Source organism: Salmo trutta, chromosome 40, assembly GCF_901001165.1.
Source record: "Salmo trutta chromosome 40, fSalTru1.1, whole genome shotgun sequence".
NCBI classification, from domain to species: domain Eukaryota; kingdom Metazoa; phylum Chordata; class Actinopteri; order Salmoniformes; family Salmonidae; genus Salmo; species Salmo trutta.
In genome coordinates this window covers 13,401,230-13,423,610 of record NC_042996.1, presented here as the reverse complement: position 1 = coordinate 13,423,610, position 22,381 = coordinate 13,401,230, and the positions used below count along the sequence as shown (strand labels likewise).

Here is a 22,381-nt window from a genome sequence, read left to right as displayed (position 1 = left end):
GCGTTTTTCTGGATTATTTTGTTGTTATTCTGTCTCTCACTGTTCAAATAAACCTACCATTAAAATTATAGACTGATCATTTCTTTTTCAGTGGGCAAACGTACAAAATCAGCAGTGGATCAAATACTTTTTTCCCTCACTATGTATGTATGTATGTATGTATGTATGTATGTATGTGTGTGTGTGTGTGTATGTATGACACTATAAAAGTATGTGGATAGCGCTTCAAATTAGGCTATTTTAGCCACCTCCATTGCTTGACTGACAGGTGAATAAAATCGACCACACAGCCATGCAATCTCTATAGACAAACATTGGCAATAAAATGGCCTTACTGAAGAGCCAGTGACTTTCAACATGGCACAGTCATAGGATGCCACCTTTCCAACAAGTCAGTTCGTTAAATTTCTGTCCTGCTAGAGCTGCCCCGGTCAACTGTGCTGTTATTGTGAAGTGGAAACGTCTAGGAGCAACAACGGCTCAGCCCCGAAGTGGTAGATCACACAAGCTCACAGAACGGGACCGCAGAGTGCTAAAGCGCGCAGTGAGTAAAAATCGTCTGGCCTCGGTTGCAGCCAATGTTTCCTCTAAGATGTGCACTGCACACCGGGACTACCGTGCAGAATTATCAGCCCACCGAGAGAAGCATGAGATTGATCTTCACTAAACTTTCAAGAGCAGTGTTCACTGACTGGTTGATCTCCAAGGCATTCCTAGTCGATCGTCAAACATTACTGTAAAAAAACCAACGATAAAGCCTTGTTCCTATTTTGTTTTATTGTTTTATCGTCTCGGGATGTTGGCGGTAGTTGCCCTGCTCGCCAGGTAGGCAAACTGTTGCCATTTTGAACCATTTCATGTGTCTGGCGGGCCTGGAGAGCAAATCAAGTGCACTATAGGCCTCCCGCTGGCCAATCAGATGGCTCAGAAGACTGTGTCTGCAGTAACGTAGCAGGTATTAAAGAAAGCTACAGAAAAGTTGATAATGTGAGATTTCAAAACGTTTAAAACCATGACTAGAGAGAGACTCAACAAATACAGCAAAGAGCTGCTGTTTTTATGAGAGAATTTTAACATGAATTCATTCTCAGCTCTGTCAACTTTGTATTCAACACTTTTATAAGCCATAAAATGCACGTTCTTCCTATTTCCACTCAGCGCTGCAACAAGCACTGCAGCAGTAATGAATGAGTAGGAAAGTGAATCCTATAGGCTTGCGTTGTTGGTCCCGTGTGGCTCAGTTGGTAGAGCATGGTGTTTGCAACGCCAGGGTTGTGGGTTCGTTTCCCACGGGGGACCAGTATGGGGGAAAAGAATTTATGAAATGTATGCATTCACTACTGTAAGTCGCTCTGGATAAGAGCGTCTGCTAAATGACTAAAATGTAAATGTTGTTGTTATTATTAGCGGCTTGGGTCTTTTTTAATATCCAGGAATATTTCACTTTCTCTGTTCATAGGAGTAACAACATGAATGTGTGCATGAGGCAGAAATAATGCGGTGCGACTCGAGTTTCCCCACCCTTTTTGGTCAGGGTCAGTGGAGGAATGGGAGAGCAGAGGGCTGTTGAGAGGCGGACGCTCCGTCTGCTGCTCTCTCCCTCCGCTGAGACTGACCATCAAATGCAGGCACCATCAGCCCAGTAAAATAAAAATAAAGCAAATTATTTAAATGCTCACTCAGCTGTGCCTCACAAGAAATACAACAACGGATATATTACCAGTGTGATCATATAGCCTTCCTCACATTTTGAATTACAATTTTACAAAATGACCCGAACAACAATTAATTGGCAGTGCAATTCAAGCAAAGCCAATATGCGTTGATAATGTATTAGGCCTATATTTCTATGGTACTGTTTTTACCTCATTGCTACAGTACTGTTTTTAATTGGTTAATGTTGCACAGGCTTATGTTTTTAAGTCATGTAATAAAAAAAATCTGATTGGTAGATCTTGGCTTGCATTTTGCCTCAGAAATCGATCTGACCTCAAAGGTTGGTGGCCTGTGTTCTAATTTTGCCTGTTAACACTATCAATGTTTACCTTTACTGTGATCAAATCAACACAATATTAACCACTTTCAATGTAGCATACCGAAACACAACAAATCATGCAAGAGATTGTTGTAGGCAGAACGCATTGGAGTAGAATTCTATTGCGTTGACACGCACTGCTCAACCCGTACTCTACACAGACCGGTGCAGCATAAACAATCAGAGCTGCAGTAGGCCTATATGCAAATAGACAATTGCCATATATGTATCTGTGCCATTTACTTTGAACTGGACAGTGTTTATAGCATGAGCGGTCGTGAGTAGATGCACTTGTTTTGAGATCAAAGTGAGAGCTGCATGTAGCCACGTGTGCACATTTTGTTCATATCCTTTGCTAGTTAGTGAGTTATTAGCCCAGTTATAGAACATTTGTAGTCAGCAATAGGGGAGTGATTGCATCCTACAGAGCACAAAACGTGTACATTTCTAGGCGTCTTTGAAAAGCTGCTATTGTAGGCTGAATCATAGAACAGCCATTTCCATGTTAAAATGTTATGGGATGCATTTTCTCCATTGTTTTTGATGGTAGGCCACTCTGGTACGCCTATATTATGATCAAATAGCCACAGTAGTCTACTTGGCCACTGTTATAACTAACTTAAAGGAGGGTACAGCATCAGTATTCACAGTAAACACGAGCTGGAAGTTGCACAACATTTTCAAGTTTCCGCTCAGCAGACCAGAAATTTGCTCAGTGCCCCAAGAAACTTGACGGAACATTGGTTGCAACACTCACTACTGAGTTCCAAACTGCCTCTGGAAGCAAAGTTTCCATGGCCGAGCAGCCGCACACAAGCTTTAGATCACCATGCGCAATGCCAAGCGTTGGCTGGAAGTGGTGTAAAGCTCGCCGCCATTGGACTCTGGAGCAGTGGAAACGCGTTCTCTGGAGTGATGAATCACGCTTCACCATCTGGCAGTCCGACGGACCAATCTGGGTTTGGTGGATGCCAGGAGAACGCTACCTGCCCCAATGCATAGTGCCAACTGTAAAGTTTAGTGGAGGAGGAATAATGGTCCGGGGCTGTTTTTCATGGTTTGGGCTAGGCCCCCCCCGATTCTGTGCTTCCAACTTTATGGCAACAGTTTGGGGAAGGCTCTTTTCTGTTTCAGCATGACAATGCCCCCGTGCACAAAGCGAGGTCCATACAGAAATGGTTTGTCGATCTGTGTAGAAGAACTTGACTGGCCTGCACAGAGCCCTGACATCAACTGCAAGCCAGGCCTAATCATCCAACAACATCAGTGCCCGACCTCTCTAATGCTCTTGTGGCTGAATGGAAGCAAGTCCCTGCAGCAATGTTCCAACAGCTAGTGGAAAGCCTTCCCAGAAGAGTGGAGGCTGTTATAACAGAAAAGGGGGGACCAACTTCATATTAATAGCTTTGATTTTGGAATGAGATGTTCAAAGAGCACGTGTCCACATACTTTTGTCTGTGTGTGACCCTGGAAAACAACACACACACATACCTGTCCTCACACACACACACATACCTGTCCTCACACACACACATACCTGTCCTCTCACACACACACACACACACACATACCTGTCCTCTCACACACACACATACCTGTCCTCTCACACACACACACACACACATACCTGTCCTCACACACACACACACACACACATACCTGTCCTCTCACACACACACACACACACCTGTCCTCTCACACACACACACATACCTGTCCTCTCACACACACACACATACCTGTCCTCACACACACACACACATACCTGTCCTCACACACACACACACACACACACACACACACACATACCTGTCCTCACACACACACACACACACACACACACACATACCTGTCCTCACACACACACACACACACACACACACACACACACATACCTGTCCTCACACACACACACACACATACCTGTCCTCACACACATACCTGTCCTCTCATACTATCCACTTGAGTAACATTTGATTGATGTTTTCTTGGTGGTTGCTGTTTTCTTGGTGGTTGCTGTACCCCCTTAATGCTGAATGTGAGTCAGATTATTCATACTATCAATTCATCATGAAAACTGTTCGGTTGTGGAGCTCAAATTTGATTGGGCAAAAAGGCACGTTGAACCTTGAGCGTTAGGGCTAGGGGGTGTGGTTGAAAGGTGAAGCATGGTCTCTTTGATGTTACACTAAGAATGTCCTTTTCCCCGTATCCATGTCTCCCTCCAGCTGGTGAGAAGGATCTATAAGGGAATTCCCCTACAGCTCCGAGGAGAGGTGTGGTGTCTGCTCCTCGACGTTCCCAAAATAAAGGAGGAGAAGAAAGACTTCTACGAGGTACGTTATGGAAACACGAGCCAAGAGCTCACAGCATAGGACGAACATCCTCCCTCCTTTCTCCCCGGGCAAAGTCATGTAGGAACTATACACATTCACACTGACTCTCCTACTGTCCCTCTCCACTCAGCCAGCTTCATTATAGCCCAGGCCTCATTAACATTCATAACCAGGCCGGCAAGCCCTGGATTTATTAGATTTCAGCGCCTTATCCATTATTAGGGGGGAGATGAATGTGTTGTTGGAGGGGAAGGTGGTGTGTGTGTCAGCACTGGAATACCATTATTACGGGGGAGATGGATGTGTGTGGAGGGGAAGGTGGTGTGTGTGTCAGCACTGGAATACCATTATTACGGGGGAGATGGATGTGTGTGGAGGGGAAGGTGGTGTGTGTGTGTGTGTGTGTGTGTGTCAGCACTGGAATACCATTATTACGGGGGGAGGTGGTGTGTGTGTGTGTGTGTGTGTGTGTGTGTGTGTGTGTGTGTGTGTGTGTGTGTGTGTGTGTGTCAGCACTGGAATACCATTATTACGAGGGGAGATGGATGTGTGTGGAGGGGAAGGTGGTGTGTGTGTGTGTGTGTGTGTGTGTGTGTGGAGGGGAAGGTGGTGTGTGTGTGTGTGTGTGTGTGGAGGGGAAGGTGGTGTGTGTGTGTGTGTGTGTCAGCACTGGAATACTGTCTCTTTAGTCACAACTAAGCTTCATTATAACTAAAACATTTGCGGGATGGATAAGTCGTTTTATTCCTTTGTATTTCACTTTCACAAACTCTCACTCACTCACACACACACTCCCTCAGTGACCCTGTGTTGTTGTGTTTCCTGTGTGTAGAAGCTGAAGCACAGGGCTCGGGGTCTGTCTCCTGACATCCGTCAGATTGACCTGGATGTGAACCGAACCTACAGGGACCACATCATGTTCATGACCCGCTACGACGTCAAGTCAGTATCTCTCTCCAACTGTACACACACACACACACACACACACACCACAGGGACCACATTATGTTCATGACCCGCTACGACGTCAAGTCAGTATCTCCCTCCAACTGTACACACACACACACACACACACACACACACACACACACACACACACACACACAAGAACCACATTATGTTCATGACCCGCTATGACGTCAAGTCAGTATCTCCCTCCAACTGTACACACACACACACACACACACACACACACACACACACACACACACACACACACACACACAAGAACCACATCATGTTCATGACCCGCTATGACGTCAAGTCAGTATCTCATATTCAACATGATGAGAAGTACATCATCCACACTTAGTTACTACAGAATAGTACCCTTAATTAGGGCCTGGAGTTTTTGTTGACCATGTGCCCTGACTAGGATAAAACCCTGGTCGTAGCCTGGGCCATGATGCGCATCTATCTGGCCATACCGCTTTCTGTCATAATGGTGGCTGACATTGACATTTCCCTATAAGGAAGTCAGAGGACACACGTCCCTTTTCTGGGTTTTTACTTCTGCTTGATGACGTCATGGAGAGAGCCAGAACCAGGGGCCCCTGGGAAATAAACACTGTGACCTGCAGAGTCAGAGAGCAACATGGACCTGGCAGCCACAGCCTCACAGGAACTAAACGCATTGCCTCAATACTGACCATGAAAGCATAAAACTTCCAACTACCTCAACAGAAAGGTTGCCATTACTGGCCAAATATAGGAAGTAAAAATCACTAATGCATTTGTTCATCTCATTTGGAAGACGGTACAACTATTAGAGCATTTGAATGATGAGAGAAGACCAGGTCTCTCTTGAAAAATAGAATGTATCTCAAGGAGACTAACCTGGTTAAATAAAAAAGCAACCTGAGTTCCCCTTTTGGGATCAATTGGGAAGCTCCTGAGGTGTTCCTGTTAGTTAACCTGCACTTCCATCAGATGATGTCATTATATTAGTAGGTTGACTGTTTGTTGTTGTTTTCAGGCAGCAGGCTCTGTTCCACGTCCTAACAGCCTACTCCATGTACAACACGGTGAGTCACACTACACACGTTCCAGAATGAATCCCCCGACACCTCTTTTCTTTACTCGACCTCTCCTTTTCTCAATCAACTATTTTCTACAGCCTCTTCCTTCTCCTCTCCCTCGTCCTTCTTTTTCCCCCTCATCCAGCTCCTCCTGATCATCCTCCCCCGTTCTCTCCATCCACCAACCTTTTCTGTTCCTGTGTAGAAATAGAAAAGTGAGTTTGTGTGCAGTTTTGTATGTACAGTTGAAGTCAGAAGTTTACATACACTTAGTTTGGAGTCATTAAAACTCGTTTTTCAACCACTCCACAAATTTCTTGTTAACAAACTATAGTTTTGGCAAGTCGGTTAGGACATCTACTTTGTGCATGACACAAGTAATTTTCCAACAATTGGTTACAGACAGAATATTTCACTTATAATTCACTGTATCAGAAGATTACATACACTAAGTTGACTGTACCATTAAACAGCTTGGAAAATGGTAGGCTAATTGACATCATTTGAGTCAATTGGAGGTGTACCTGTGGATGTATTTCAAGGCCTACCTTCAAACTCAGTGACTCTTTGCTTGACATCATGGGAAAATCAAAAGAAATCAGCCAAGACCTCAGAAAATAAATAGTAGACCTCCACAAGTCTGGTTCATCCTTGGGAGCAATTTCCAAACGCCTGAAGGTACCACGTTCATCTGTACAAACAATAGTACGCAAGTATAAACACCATGGGACCACATAGCCGTCATACCGCTCAGGAAGGAGACGCGTTCTGTCTCCTAGAGATGAACGTACTTTGGTGCGAAAAGTGCAAATCAATCCCAGAATAACAGCAAAGGACCTTGTGAAGATACTGGAGGAAACAGGTACAAAAGTATCTATATCCACAGTAAAACGAGTCCTATATCTTCATAACCTGAAACGCCACTCTGCAAGGAAGAAGCCACTGCTCCAAAACCGCCATAAACAAGACAGACTTCGGTTTGCAACTGCACATGGGGACAAAGATCATACTTTTTGGAGAAATGTCCTCTGGTCTGATGAAACAAAAATATAACTGTTTGGCCATAATGACCATCGTTATGTTTGGAGGAAAAAGGGGGACGCTTGCAAGCTGAAGAACACCATCCCAACCGTGAAGCACGGGGGTGGCAGCATCATGTTGTGGGGGTGCTTTGCTGCAGGAGGGACTGGTGCACTTCACAAAATAGATGGCATCATGAGGTAGGAAAATTATGTGGATATATTGGTCTTCCAAATGGACAATGACCCCAAGCATACTTCCAAAGTTGTGGCAAAATGGCTTAAGAACAACAAAGTCAAGGTATTGGAGTGGCCATCACAAAGCCCTGACCTCAATCCCATAGAAAATTTGTGGGCAGAACTGAAAAAGCATACGTGAGCAAGGAGGCCTACAAACCTGACTCAGTTACACCAGCTCTGTCAGGAGGAATGGGCCAAAATTCACCCAACTTATTGTGGGAAGCTTGTGGAAGGCTTCCTGAAATGTTTGACCCAAGTTAAACAAATTTAAAGGCAATGCTACCAAATAATAATTGAGTGTATGTAAACTTCTGACCCACTGGGAATGTGATGAAAGAAATTAAAGCTGAAATAAATCATTCTCTCTACTATTATTCTGACATTTCACATTCTTAAAATAAAGTGGTGATCCTAACTGACCTAAAACAGGGAATTTTTACTAGGATTAAATGCCAGGAATTGTGAAAACTGAGTTTAAATGTATTTGGCTAAGGTGTATGTAAACTTCCGACTTCAACTGTATGTTTGTCTATACATTATAAAAGTGTGTGTGTGTGTGTGTGTGTGTGTGTGTGTGTGTGTGTGTGTGTGTGTGTGTGTGTGTGTAGGAGGTGGGGTACTGCCAGGGCATGAGTCAGATCACTGCTCTGTTGCTCATCTATATGAATGAAGAGGATGCCTTCTGGGCTCTGGTCAAACTGCTGTCTGGACAGAAACACGCCATGCATGGTAAACACACACACTACACACTGTGTAACATCCTATAGAAGCGTTAGACCGTCATGCAATAGCCCACGCAAAACCCAAGCCTAAGCCATGCCATACATTTCACCATATAGGATACAAGTCAATTCAGGGGTAGCATACTAGACCAGGCACTAAGTAGGCATGAACAGCCATGCCCTGGACCACATAGGATAGTTAGCTCTGGTCTTTTACTCCAAACATTCCTTAAGGCCAACATGACCCCACTGACACAGGAAGGTGCCCTATGGATAGAATATAAACACTCACACACTGTATACACACCCACTCCCACATACCTTTCAAGGACTTAGGCTGTCTCTTCTGGGCCCCATAAAATGTGAAGAAACACATTTTCTAGAGAACCCTCCCTTACAACTTCTTTAGAGCTCACCCAATCTCACGTCCCTTCCATTCAGACCCACACACAATGAGAACCACCAGACTCATTTCCTCCATTTGATAAAATGCTCTGTGATCTCCGTCCCTCCTCCCCTCTAGGGTTTTTTATCCCCGGCTTCCCCAAGCTGATGCGCTTCCAGGAGCACCATGACCGCATCCTCAAGAAGATGATGCCCAAACTGAAGTCACACCTGGTGAGGCCCGCAGAGCGCGCGCACACACACACACAGCCTGGGGAGGGGGTAGTGGTATATAAATGACAGCCCTAAGCCAGCTGGTATGGGGGACTGAGTTGAGTGCCACAGCAGCAGCCTTTGATGTGTTGAGATTAAAAGGTGGTGGAATGAGAGAGAAATGCCATGTCTACACACACCACCATGCACACACACACACACACACACACAGACAAACATGGCTTTTATTCTGCTTTTAATATGGGGCCTTGGGCACATTGGGGGATTCACCACTGTTGTTAAACCAAGGCCACTGCCATTTTTTAATACGCACGCACGAACGTACACACACACGAACACGGAGGGGTAATGGCTCATTGACCTCTGTTTCAGGACACACAGGAGGTGTTCACCAGCCTGTACACTATGAAGTGGTTCTTCCAGTGTTTCCTGGACAGGGTGAGTGGCTGAATCACATCCCCTTCGCTCTGTATCAGAATGTTAGACAGGGTGAGTGGCTGAATCACATCCCCTTCCCTCTATCAGAATGTTAGACAGGGTGAGTGGCTGAATCACATCCCCTTCCCTCTGTATCAGAATGTTACACAGGGTGAGTGGCTGAATCACATCCCATTCCCTCTGTATCAGAATGTTAGACAGGGTGAGTGACTGAATCACATCCCCTTCCCTCTGTATCAGAATGTTAGACAGGGTGAGTGGCTGAATCACATCCCCTTCCCTCTGTATCAGAATGTTAGACAGGGTGAGTGGCTGAATCACATCCCCTTCCCTCTGTATCAGAATGTTAGACAGGGTGAGTGGCTGAATCACATCCCCTTCCCTCTGTATCAGAATGTTAGACAGGGTGAGTGGCTGAATCACATCCCATTCCCTCTGTATCAGAATGTTAGACAGGGTGAGTGGCTGAATCACATCCCCTTCCCTCTGTATCAGAATGTTAGACAGGGTGAGTGGCTGAATCACATCCCCTTCCCTCTGTATCAGAATGTTAGACAGGGTGAGTGGCTGAATCACATCCCCTTCCCTCTGTATCAGAATGTTAGACAGGGTGAGTGGCTGAATCACATCCCCTTCCCTCTGTATCAGAATGTTAGACAGGGTGAGTGGCTGAATCACATCCCCTTCCCTCTGTATCAGAATGTTAGACAGGGTGAGTGGCTGAATCACATCCCCTTCCCTCTGTATCAGAATGTTAGACAGGGTGAGTGGCTGAATCACATCCCCTTCCCTCTGTACCAGAATGTTAGACAGGGTGAGTGGCTGAATCACATCCCCTTCCCTCTGTATCAGAATGTTAGACAGGGTGAGTGGCTGAATCACATCCCCTTCCCTCTGTATCAGAATGTTACACAGGGTGAGTGGCTGAATCACATCCCCTTCCCTCTGTATCAGAATGTTAGACAGGGTGAGTGGCTGAATCACATCCCCTTCCCTCTGTATCAGAATGTTAGACAGGGTGAGTGGCTGAATCACATCCCATTCCCTCTGTATCAGAATGTTAGACAGGGTGAGTGGCTGAATCACATCCCCTTCCCTCTGTATCAGAATGTTAGACAGGGTGAGTGGCTGAATCACATCCCCTTCCCTCTGTATCAGAATGTTAGACAGGGTGAGTGGCTGAATCACATCCCCTTCCCTCTGTATCAGAATGTTAGACAGGGTGAGTGGCTGAATCACATCCCCTTCCCTCTGTATCAGAATGTTAGACAGGGTGAGTGGCTGAATCACATCCCCTTCCCTCTGTATCAGAATGTTAGACAGGGTGAGTGGCTGAATCACATCCCCTTCCCTCTGTATCAGAATGTTAGACAGGGTGAGTGGCTGAATCACATCCCCTTCCCTCTGTATCAGAATGTTACACAGGGTGAGTGGCTGAATCACATCCCATTCCCTCTGTATCCTTTAGGCCTGCAGCTTTTCTAAATATGTCTTTGTAAAGCAACAGTCGTTATCACACCATGCCTACTGCGGGTGTTGGGCTAAAGAAAGTGTTATATTATGAAAATATATTTATTTCTCCTCCATTCTGGCTCCTTCTCTCTCCCTATCTCGTTCTCTCTCCTTCATTATCTTTCCTCCTCCCTCTCTCTCTCTCTCTTTCTCTCTCTCTCTCTCTCTCTTCCAATCTCTCTCTCTCTCTCTCTCTCTCTCTCTCGCTCTCTCTCTCTTCCAATCTCTCTCTCTCTCTCTTCCAATCTCTCCCTCAGACCCCCTTCACTCTGACCCTGCGGATCTGGGACATCTATATCCTGGAGGGGGAGAGAGTTCTGACCGCCATGTCCTACACGGTCCTCAAACTGCACAAGAGTAAGACCAGAACAGTAGGACTGTGCTATTGTGACCACGTGGTTGTCTGTGACCACCAGACTGTTTTAGCCCGCTGAACTAAAGCCCCAGCTTCAGGTCTCAGGCAAAGTTGCTCATCATGTTCACTGAACCACGTCCGCTAACCTCTAAGATCTGTGACTGTCCTCAAACTGCACAGGAGAAAGTGTTCTCACACCGTGTGTGTGTGTGTGTGTGTGTGTGTGTGTGTGTGTGTGTGTGTGTGTGTGTGTGTGTGTGTGTGTGTGTGTGTGTGTGTGTGTTTGCAGAGCACCTGTTGAAGCTGTCTATGGAGGACCTGGTTGAGTTTCTGCAGGTGACTCTGGCCAAGGACTTCTTCTTTGAGGATGACTTTGTGATTGAGCAGCTGCAGAACAACATGGTGGAGCTAAGGAGGTCCAAACTGGAGCTGGCCGCACCAGGTAGCCTTCTGCCCACCAACACATCTTATACACACACAGATTACAGTAGGCTATACATTTGTCCCACACACACAGATTAGGCAACTGCCACATACAAGCTCAAAATGTCAACACACACACACACACACACACACACACACACACACGGATGTATCACCCTGCATATGTTACTTCACTTACATTCACCCTCAACCACACAGTTACAGTTCACACACACACACACACACACACACACAGCTCTCCTGCTGGCTACTGTGTAGTAGTATTACCAGTGGTAGTAGTAATTAGTGACAGCAGTCTGTGTCTCATCTTGCTTTCTGTCTCTTGCTTAATCTGCCTCTTCTCCCTCTTCTCCCAATGGTTCGGCCCAGCCTACAAAAGTGTGGGTGGGAGTGGGGGCCACATCCCCTGCTACGACAGTAACCGGTGGGCTATCCTGACTGGTGTTCCCGTTTCATCATCTGTCCATCCCTCCCTCCCTCTGTCTGTCCCTCCGTTTTCCATCTGTCTGTTGCCTGTCTACCCAGCAGCCCTGGGGTTTTCTTACAGAACATTCTCACAATGTTACCGCAACCTTGTGCAGTAGCTACTGCACCTCAGGCCAGGCTGCTATTGGTAAAGCAACCTTGGAGTCTTGTAGTGGAGGGATTGTCCTTCTCTGTAACTCCCACACACTTTGTCTCTGCCTGCTTTTAGCGAGGTACTGCAGATAGTCATTATCAATACAGTAGTAACCATTTAACTCCTACTTTACAGTTAGTAGGATACTTTAAGTCAATACTTTACAGTTAGTAAGATACTTTAATTCAGTACTTTACAGTTAATAAGATACTTTAAGTCAGTACTTTACAGTTAAAGTATCTTATTAAGTCAGTACTTTACAGTTAGTAAGATACTTTAAGTCAGTACTTTCAGTTAGTAAGATACTTTAAGTCAATACTTTACAGTTAGTAAGATACTTTAAGTCAGTACTTTACAGTTAGTAAGATACATATTGCCTAAAGCTTTGACTCAACATTGTAGACTACATAATGGCTTAACCTCCAAATGTCCTAATGTACTGTGGCATCCTACCACACACACACACAGTGAGAGAAGTATTTTCTCTTCCTGGTGTCAGGATAATAAGTATCATCCAACAGCGGAGACTTTTTGTTCGACTGCAGCACTCGGAGCTCATCTTCAACCCAGAACTCTTCCAACTTTGACAGTTAAATTGCTGGATGAGGTTTTTAACAAGAGGCTAAACAAAGGTTTGAATAGGTTGTTGTCTGTGTTTACGTTTGATTGTGGGGTGGAGACTGCATCCTACCCTTAACTTGGCAACCCTTAAGCACCTGTATCAGTGAACACATATTTCCTGGGTGAATCCTCAATACTCTCAAGTGGCTTCCTCTCCTGAGTCCAAACTGAGAAGACTGGGTGGGTGAAAGCAATAAAGCACAATCTCTGCTGGGTCCCAATACATTTGAATGGCTTCCGACTTCTTGTCTCCTTTCCTTTATCCCCAACCTAAGAGCCATTATTTCCCTTATCCAGGTTTTTCAGATCAGTGGTTTTAAGTTATAGTGGAGAAGGACAGGAAGCTGTGTAGGAGTGATGGATGCTGTGACTTACAGGCAGAGTTTCTACATATTGTTTTCACCCATTCAGTCTAAGGACAGGAAAATGGGACACTTTCTTACACAATGGAGAGCCACTTGAGTTTGTGGATTCAATAACAGTCAGTGACAGCACTTCCTGGTTCAAACTCTAAATAAAAAATTACAAATAAAATAACCTAACAGTAGGGGAACTGGAACATTTACGTTGTAACGTTTGAGACCTTATCAAACCTTCAGGAGACATCCTCTGTTGGTTAGGAAATAGACAACACTTCCTGGTCCTGTCACATCACTTCCTCTTCTCCAGCTCGTGTCTCCTGGTTTCTATGGTGATTGTGGACACACTGTTCCTACCAGAGCCCAACGCATCCAGTGTCACACCTTCACTGTCTGTTTCTCTGTATATCTGTGTCACCTGTACTGTACTTTCTTTTCATGACACTGGTAGATCCGATTATGTAGTAATAATAATAATAATAATAATATAGTAATCAAGTAATAGTTTAAAACTGCATGGAGTTGATATATTTATGGTTTTTGTCCTTAAGCGCAAACTCAGCCATGTTTCCTACTTTACCCCCTTACAAGTGCCTCTAAAGTCTTTAAAGACAGTCCGTTAGCTCATTTCACTCTGACCTTTTGAAGTCGGCCTGCTGCTGCAGCTAAGTACATTTTAATGGAACTGAGTGAAAACATTATTTCAGTCTACACTTTTGAATGGCACTTCTTAATTGGACGCCTCTGGCTCGCACTCTGGCATTTTAATATCAGATATATTTCAGATGTGTATTTTGTTATGTCCTTGGTTGGCTTCTCGCCTGTGGAGACGTGATTATTCAGTGTTGTGGTGAATGTAATTCTCTCTTTATTTTCACCCCCTGTCGGCAGTGATGTTGCATGAATCCATATTGCCCTTTTTTAATATTCATCGTTTGAAAACATGCCTTTGCCGTTTTTGTGTTCTCCCTCCAGGTGCTCTAACCACTCTGTCTGTTGTATCTGTGCAGGTAAAGAGGACGAGTATCCCAAGAAGCTTCTTGGGCAGCTTCCCCCAGAGCCGGCGGTGAACCAGAACCACGTGGCGAATGGTCAGAGCCACGCCCAGCCGGCCGAGCCCCCAAAAGCGCCCAGCCCCTCCCCCGAGCACCAGCAGGACAGCCGACCCCCCAACCGGGCGGGCAGGGACTCCCTGGAGAAGCTGGTCCGGCAGCACAAGGCTGAGAAGAGGGAGGCCAGATCACGGGGGTCCGGAGAGAACTCCGTCCACCTCGACCCTCACTGCAAACAGCCCTCCGTCCACCTCGACCCCCACTGCAAACAGCCCTCCGTCCCCCCCCTTGCTACCCCAGAGAGAGGGTCCACACCTACACCGTCCCCAGCGCCCTCGCCACACGCCAACCCTCCTACAAAAGTGGTGGACGGAGGGAAGCCTCAGAACCACGCCACGGCCAACCACAACTCCAATGCCGCCTCCAGCAGCTCTCGTAAAGACGTCGCCCCGCGCTGGGTCAAGCCCTCCGAGACCAAGCTGGAGGCGGCCAAGGCAGCGGCGGCCAGGGAGATCCAGCTGAGCCGCGGTGGTTCCCCGGCCCCCTCCAGCCCTGATGACACCCTGCTGTTCAACCGCCGGCCCCGCTCCAGGGGCTTGATCCCAGGCTCCAGCCGCGGCTCCAACGCCTCTCAGTACGACAACGTGCCCGGGGGGGCAGAGCAGGACTTTGTGGAGGTCCTGGAGCTGGACAGGCCACCATCGCAGATGAGACGCAGCGAAACGCCGTCCCTACCCCCCACCCCCAGCCTGCAAGGGAGCATGGTCTCTATAGGACCAGTGGGTCGGCAGGCCAAATGCCCCATCCCTGCTGCCCTGTCCCTCAACAGCCCTGCGGGGGGTAAACCCTATGTCCACCCCAACGGCCAGAGCCAGTACCACACGCCCCCCCAGCAGTACTCCCCCGGCCGGCCTGCTATGGTGCCACTCCACTACCCCCCGTACAGTGTGAGCCTTGAGCAGAGGGGACTGGGAGAGGACAGGCACTACGGCCCCCCGCCTTCCCGAGGCACCCCACCTATGGGTCTGATGTATGGGGAGAGGGCGTACGTCACCACCCAGCGGCCCAGCCACTCTCCGGAGAAGGCCCTCATGAACAACTCCTATGCCACCACCCACAGGCAGCCTCCCAGTTCAGCCCAGCCCCCCTGGACCATTGTAGCCCCGCTGGCCCCCCGCAGCGTACAGCAGCTGGACAGCCCTGGTAGTAACGCCTCCACATACCTGCGTCAGCCCACACGGCTCACCTCCGCTGCAGCCGCCTATCCGGTGTACCCTACTGTTGACTACAACAGGTACGAGGGGTGCAGGAGAGGGGAGCAGACACAACCCTACCTGTCTGAGGGGCCAGGCCGGGGAGGGGCAGCGGAGGTGCAGCCGTGGGGGCAGCAGGAAGCTGGGGACATGACACGTGCCCCTGGAGGTGTACCCCGATCCCCCAGCTTCCAGAGGGCCCAGATGTCCCCCGTGCAGGAGTTCACCTTCCCCCCCGGCCCTGACGGCCTGGCTCACTACAGGACACAGTTCCACGAGCAGCAGCAGCCCACCATGAGGCAGCAGCTCCCCCCGCTGTTCGGAGGACCACACTACAGGCACGCACCAGAGGCGTTCACCATGCAGGAGTCCATGTTGCTGTGAGAGGAGGAGAGAGGGATAGAAAGACACAGGTTTAGTCGCTGACACTGTGGCAGCAGAGACAAGCCGTCCTACTAGAGTTAAGGAGTTTTAGTTTGGTCTGTTTGTGACGTTCTGACCTTAAAAGTCATACTGCATCGTGAATGCTGCAGGATACCAGCTTTTGACGTTTATATGGATCCCCTTTAAAAACCCACTGAAGATTGATTCTTTGATTTTTTGTGGATGTTAAATCATTAACGACAGGAGTTAAAAGTGTATATATATATCTTTTAGAGTTGAAAATGTACAGTAAATGATGTTTTGTTAATATACTGAGTTATTGAAACGAGAAACTCAGTGATTCGATTTTTCTTTTTTCATCTTTATTTTTTCATGAGTTACTTCCAAAATATCTACTTTAGAGGTCAATTTACTCTATATGCTTGTGAATATCTTATTTTTCTGAGAGAAGAAACAAAGCTATGTCAAATAATAGAATTACGGATCAGTGACGATTTAAAATCATTGTCGAAAATAAATCATTTCAATTTTGAAGCACCCCAACTGTATAAGGACAGTTTTTACAACTTTCATTTTTTCATTGAGATTATTCTGTCGCTCAGTTTAGCGACCACTGTAATTTCTAGTCATTGCAAAGCATTTGTGTAACCCACACAGTGTGTACAGGATGTTTGGGTATCGAGGCCAGTGTTTGCTTTATACCCCATATTGACTCTAACAGTGAACTGTTTTGTCGTCCGTAGAAAAATCACCCCTTTTCTCCCCTGAAGTAATGTATGATTTACTTCCCTCTGAAAAGTTTACATGAACATTAATTGCATATTAACAGTACAGTATTTTCATCACCGCAGAGTGTCAGCTTGCTGCAAGAGGTTTCTATAGAGGGGAACTAGCATTGAAGTACTTATGAAGCCGCAATATGCTTTAATTGTCCACTCATGTCTTATATTTTCAGCAGTCAGACTCAATGCTGTTCAGTTACCAGCACTTACATATTAAATCATTCCATATACCCACATCAATACTTACTGACGTATACATACTACTTTGTAGTGTGACGTCACACATTTGAATACATGTTCAACCACCTACCCTTTTATTGCTGATTCTCAACTATGTACTTTTTGATACAATGCTTATCGTTCTCAAACAGTTATAATTACACTGTTATTATTTGAACATGCAACTAAGTCATTCCTTCTTTTTGTTAAATAATTAATTGCAAAATGGTTTCAGGTCATTCTTCAGAGACTTTTCTTTACTTAATAAAACAAATTGGGGTGTGCATTTCTGATCATGTGTCTGTATATTTGTGTGTGGATTTATTTCTGTAAGAATGTTATTGCTATTCCCTTCGTACATCAGTGAAGTGTCTTTGTACATATTCTACATGCATGGACCACAGCTCACGCCGGATACTGGAAAAAGGGACAAGGAGTGCCAACCGTATTCCTCTGCTGATATTTGAGGAAACACTCCCCTCTAGTGGAGAGAAACTTCAGTCAAAATGAATTGCTACCTCCAACCCTATGCAGCTGCCAACACCCTCATCTTCATTTTACAGACCATTTTTTCTTAAAGGATTATTATATAGGGCAGTTTTCCAGGACCCCTGCATGCTTTACTAAGAGTATTGCATGTTATTTTTCACTTAGCACATTGTTGTCTTGTAACTTATTTATTGAGACCAAAATATTTTTCTATGTGGGACAAAACTAGGAATTTGGTCATAGCAATAGGCTACCATAAGATCATTACAAAAGTTACATTCTGAACACTCCACTCAATTTGCCCTTTCATCAGACCTTTGCTTCTCAAGGGATACAATGGTGCCATCATGTGGTGGTACAGTGCTAATGCATAGACCATGGAACATTACTGTACTTTAGTTGCACTGTCTTTGGTGGTAGTACAGCCACTGTTAAACATTCAATGGACGCCTCAATCCCACAGCCACCAGGTAACCTCTCACAAAACTTGTCTTTAACCAGTGCAGGCTGAACTAAACACAGGATCTATTATACAATACCTCTGCATCTCATTCATGTATTTGGGCCTATTATGTTTAAATGCGTCTAAATATCAAATAATCAGCAGACATCAGTTATTTAGTAAATGTATTTTATTTCTGTTTAATACATTCGAGGTCATTTGAATGCTACATTGTTTTTAACTTAAATTCAGAAATATACAGTGCATTTGAAAAGTATTCAGACCCCTCGACTTTGTCCACGTTTTGTTACATTACAGCCTTATTCTAAAAGTGATTAAAATCAATCTACACACAATACCCCATAATGACGGGTTCAGAAACGTTTTCAAATGTATACAAATACATAAAAAAATACCTTATTTACACAAGTATTCAGATCCTTTGCTATGAGACTTGAAATGGAGCTCAGGTGCATCCTGTTTCCATTGATCATCCTTGAGATGTTTCTACTGTACAACTTGATTGGACTCCACCTGTGGTAAATTCAATTGATTTGACATGATTTGGAAAGGCACACACATGTCCAAGCAAAAACCAAGCCATGAGGTCGAAGGAATTGTCCGTAGAGTTCCGAGACAGGATTGTGTCGAGGCACAGATCTGGGGAAGGGTACCAGAAAATGTCTGCAGCGTTGAAAGTCCCCAAGAACACAGTGGGCTCCCGAATGATTAACTACCAAGATTCATCCTAGAAAAATAAACTGAGCAATTGGGGGAGAAGGGCCTTGGTCAGGGAGGTGTTCAAGAACCCGATGGTCACTCTGACAGAGCTCCTCTGTGGAGATGGAAGAACCTTTCAGAAGGACAACCATCTCTGCAGCACTCTACCAATCAGACCTTTATGGTAGAGTGGCCAGACGGAAGACACTCATTAAAAGGCACACGACAACCTGCTTGGAGTTTGTCCAAAAGGCACCTAAAGGACTCAGACCATGAGAAACAAGATTCTCTAGTCTGATGAAACCAAGACTGAACTCTTTGGCATGAATGCCAAGCGTCACATCTGGAGGAAACCTGGCACCATCTCTACGGTGAAGAATGGTGGTGGCAGCATCATGCTGTGGGGATGTTTTACAGCGGCAGGGACTGGGAGACTAGTCAGGATCGAGGGAAAGCTGAACGGAGCGAAGTACAGTGAGATCCTTAATGAAAACCTGCTCCAGAGAAACTCCCCAAATACAAGTGTGGCAAGCTTGTAGCGTCATACCCAAGAAGACTCGAGGCTGTAATCGCTGCCATAGGTGCTTCAATAAAGTACTGAGTAAAGGGTCTGAATACTTATGTAAATGTCATAATTCAGTTTATTTTTAATACAATTGCAAAAAATGATAACCTGTTTTTCTGTGTAATTATGTGGTATTGTGTGTAGATTGATGAGGGGGGAAAAAACAAATCAATTTTAGAATAAGGCTGTAACATAACCAAATTTGGAAAAAGTCAAGGGGTCTGAATACTTTCAAATGCACTTTATATACCTATTGATTTTTGAAGAATAAAACTTAATACATTCCTCATGAGCTTAGTTCTATTGTCTTACCCTATCAGCAACACAAATATAAGCTTGTTTTACGCCTTTGTAAATAATGTATAGCCTCAAAACACATGTGTATCTCATGGACGGTCAGTCCTTGCATCCATAGCTCTGTCTATGAATTTTAGAGTGGTTACATTTCTCCAGTCCCATCCATCAGCTTTTTACCAAATCAGTGGCGGGGTGACCGCTTTTTAATTGTTTCAACTGCAGATTGCCCCTTTAAACATTTACATTCTGTCTCACAAGAAGTTCCCAATCTATGTCCTGTGTGAGTCCCTTGACTATGGGTGTATCTCAAGTTTCTACCTTTCCAAGACCTTTCACCTCACCCCCTCCTAAGGGCATACATGAAGACAGCCCTGCAGTATCCCTTCACCAGATGATCACTACAATAATCAACAGGGATTTCATTTCAAAATGTCCTCCTCGAGCACTTGTGTTCTGTGATGGGTTCGGGACCAATTGGGGTCGAGTTTAACACCTCAACCATCCACAGGCTCCCTCTCCATTCCAGAGGCTGCTGATGTAACTCGTGTGAAATGGCTAGCATGTTAGCGGGGTGCGCGCTAATAGCGTTTAAATCGATGACGTCACTCGCTCTGAGACCTTGAAGTAGTTGTGGCTTTTGTGGAGCGATAGGTAACGATGCTTTGAGGGTGTTAGTTGTTGATGTGTGCAGAGGGTCCCTGGTTCGAGCACCCCTCACAGGCCATGGTAGGCCAGCCCAGCAGACATCACTCGTCATTGGCCTTCTCTGCTTTGTTTGTCCACACAGGCTTCCGTTTCTCTATGAAGGCCTGTATCCCCTCCTGTCCGTCTCTGAGAGCCAGGTTATCCACCATGACACGAGAGGCTGTAGCGTAGGCCGCATCCCGCCCCTGGGCCATCTGTCTGGGAGAGGAATTCAATGAAATTATGATTCAAATATGTATAAAACTACACATGTACATAGTATTTATCTTTCTAGACAAAAATGAGGGAGTCTTTTGCTGTCTTTTTGCATGCAAGTGTATCAGTGGATATCCACTCAACCCAACAAAAACATCGAAACATAATGCAAACAAGGAATGAATACATGGTAGGCAGAAGGGTTGAGTGCTACAGTGTGGTAAAACATCTGTGGAGAGACACACAGACCTGTGGAAGGTGGCCTTGCCAAGGGCTACAACGGGCCGGCTGGCCTGACAGACCCGCCGTGCGATGGCTAACGTCTCCTCCTCTAGACGCTCCTCAGGAACCACCTTACTGACCAGCCCGTGCAGCAAAGCATCCTGGGCCGAGATCGGGCTTCCTGTGAACAGCATCTCCATGGCGACCTGTAAAATATCAGAATATATCAGTGTTACACAGAGTGTGTTTGTGTGCGAGTGTGTTTACCTTCTTGGGGACAGCTCTTCCTATTGCCACGGCTGGTGTTGAGCAGAACAGACCCACGTTGACCCCTGGCGTGGCGAAGGTGGACTTCTCCGTCACCACGGCAATGTCACAACTGGCAACAAGCTGGCATCCTGCTGCTGTGGCAACACCATTCACCATGGCAATCACAGGCACGGGAATGTCTTGTATCAGGGTCATAACCTTCAATAACAACATGAGGTATGAGTGTGTTTGTAGATGAGAATGTGTGTGTGTACAGTATATTTGTATACAGTACGGTAGTGAACCACACCTCTGAGCAGGCCTGAAACACCTTGGTGTGGTAATCTCTGCCCTGTGCTGACGTCAGCTCCTTCAGGTCATGCCCAGAGGAGAACACTGGTCCCTTAGCTGGAACACACATAACACAACACAACAGTGTTTATGAAGGGGGGACCAAGGGGGGCACATCTGATCACGGATCAGTCCTCTGGTGGTTTCTTACCTGATATGACGATGACTCTGAGGTCGTCGCTGTCGATGTCTGCCAGGATGTTGCCTCTCAGTGATTCCAGCATGGACAGAGACAGGGCATTCCTCTTCTTAGGGTTGTTCAGGGTTATTCTCCTGCACATGTAATTACAGTTACAGTAGCAACAATCATTTAAAGAGGAACACAAATCAGTGCACAGTACCGAGCAATGCACTGGGCACCTGAAGTGTAATGGTGAGATTTCTATAGGACATACTGCTTACTAGCTAGATACACCATTTAACGTTTCAGGTGATCCGTTTTTATATTAAAGGGGATGGAAGCGCGTGCCCAAAATGGACAGCTTATGTGCTATGCGCGCGACATGGGCACACCTTTTGCAAAAGAGTCGCCCGAGCAATGCAGAGGTTCTTTGACCACAGGTATCAAACACTGACATAGTCGAGCTAGCTAGCTTTGTTAGTTTGCTGACAACTTGAATACCTTATTCCATTGTTTTGCTGTCTGACAGTCAGTGGCTCTGCTTGAGTTTGCGTGCAAAGTAACCTTGACCCAGCTAGAAGTGTAAACCTGCTGAGTTGGACAATATTAGCAGCTCGGTAAAACATATTTCGAGTCATGTTTTGACTGTCCTTGCGTCAACATTTGGGTCACCGGTTGAAAACCTACATTCCATTGGTGTATAGCGCCTTCTACTGTTTCGGAGTGACAAAACTCAAAACATTGTCATACTTCCCTTTGGGTCAATGGATTATAAATTGACGAACTGTATTTTGATTGCAACTACTGCATGTATTATGTCATAACACAAAACAATTTCAGAATAGCTGTTTTGTAACAAGCGCATCAACGCAAAATCACAAACTGTCTATCAAAATGTGTGAATTCATATTTCAAATATCATATTTACGCATAGGAATCGGCGCCTATTTGATGTCCTTGACATAAATGTCCTGAACTAGTTTTATAAGGACACAGTTA

General features: G+C 45.7%; 2 protein-coding genes across 5 annotated transcripts in view; one reads left to right on the top strand and one right to left on the bottom strand.

Moving 5' to 3' along the window:
- LOC115180283 (USP6 N-terminal-like protein) overlaps positions 1-17,319 on the top strand; it is an 87,605-nt gene extending 70,286 nt beyond the window's left edge. For all 3 annotated transcript variants that reach the window (XM_029742252.1, XM_029742250.1, XM_029742251.1), the window contains 9 exons: positions 4,264-4,371; positions 5,204-5,313; positions 6,347-6,395; positions 8,257-8,377; positions 8,894-8,988; positions 9,361-9,426; positions 11,196-11,295; positions 11,583-11,735; positions 14,347-17,319. In XM_029742252.1, coding sequence (XP_029598112.1) covers positions 4,264-4,371; positions 5,204-5,313; positions 6,347-6,395; positions 8,257-8,377; positions 8,894-8,988; positions 9,361-9,426; positions 11,196-11,295; positions 11,583-11,735; positions 14,347-16,025 — 2,481 coding nt within the window. In that variant the 3' untranslated portion in view covers positions 16,026-17,319. The remainder of the gene's footprint in view (positions 1-4,263; positions 4,372-5,203; positions 5,314-6,346; positions 6,396-8,256; positions 8,378-8,893; positions 8,989-9,360; positions 9,427-11,195; positions 11,296-11,582; positions 11,736-14,346) is intronic.
- A 1,981-nt stretch (positions 17,320-19,300) lies between these two features.
- LOC115180282 (enoyl-CoA hydratase domain-containing protein 3, mitochondrial) lies at positions 19,301-22,369 on the bottom strand. Of its 2 annotated transcripts, none has more exons than XM_029742248.1 (6): positions 21,884-22,369; positions 21,413-21,534; positions 21,221-21,318; positions 20,929-21,129; positions 20,689-20,867; positions 19,301-20,438 (listed from the first exon to the last, which is right to left on the bottom strand). In XM_029742248.1, the coding sequence occupies exons 1-6, from the start codon at positions 22,018-22,020 to the stop codon at positions 20,339-20,341; spliced, it is 837 nt and encodes a 278-aa protein (XP_029598108.1). In that variant the 5' UTR covers positions 22,021-22,369; the 3' UTR covers positions 19,301-20,338. The 2 variants fall into 2 exon arrangements, with proteins under 2 accessions (XP_029598108.1, XP_029598107.1); XM_029742247.1 differs by having other exon boundaries at positions 19,301-20,442; positions 21,884-22,192.
- Positions 22,370-22,381: the final 12 nt, after the last annotated feature.

What these genes read in the sequence shown, in the direction of transcription:
- LOC115180282 (XM_029742247.1), bottom strand. Translation starts at nt 22,020, where the DNA reads ATGACTCGAAATATGTTTTACCGAGCTGCTAATATTGTCCAACTCAGC. An exon ending in CAGAGTCATCGTCATATCAG is followed by an intron (nt 21,319 to 21,412) that starts GTAAGAAACCAC and finishes TGTGTGTTCCAG; the next exon opens with CTAAGGGACCAGTGTTCTCC. An exon ending in TGTTTCAGGCCTGCTCAGAG is followed by an intron (nt 21,130 to 21,220) that starts GTGTGGTTCACT and finishes TTGTTATTGAAG; the next exon opens with GTTATGACCCTGATACAAGA.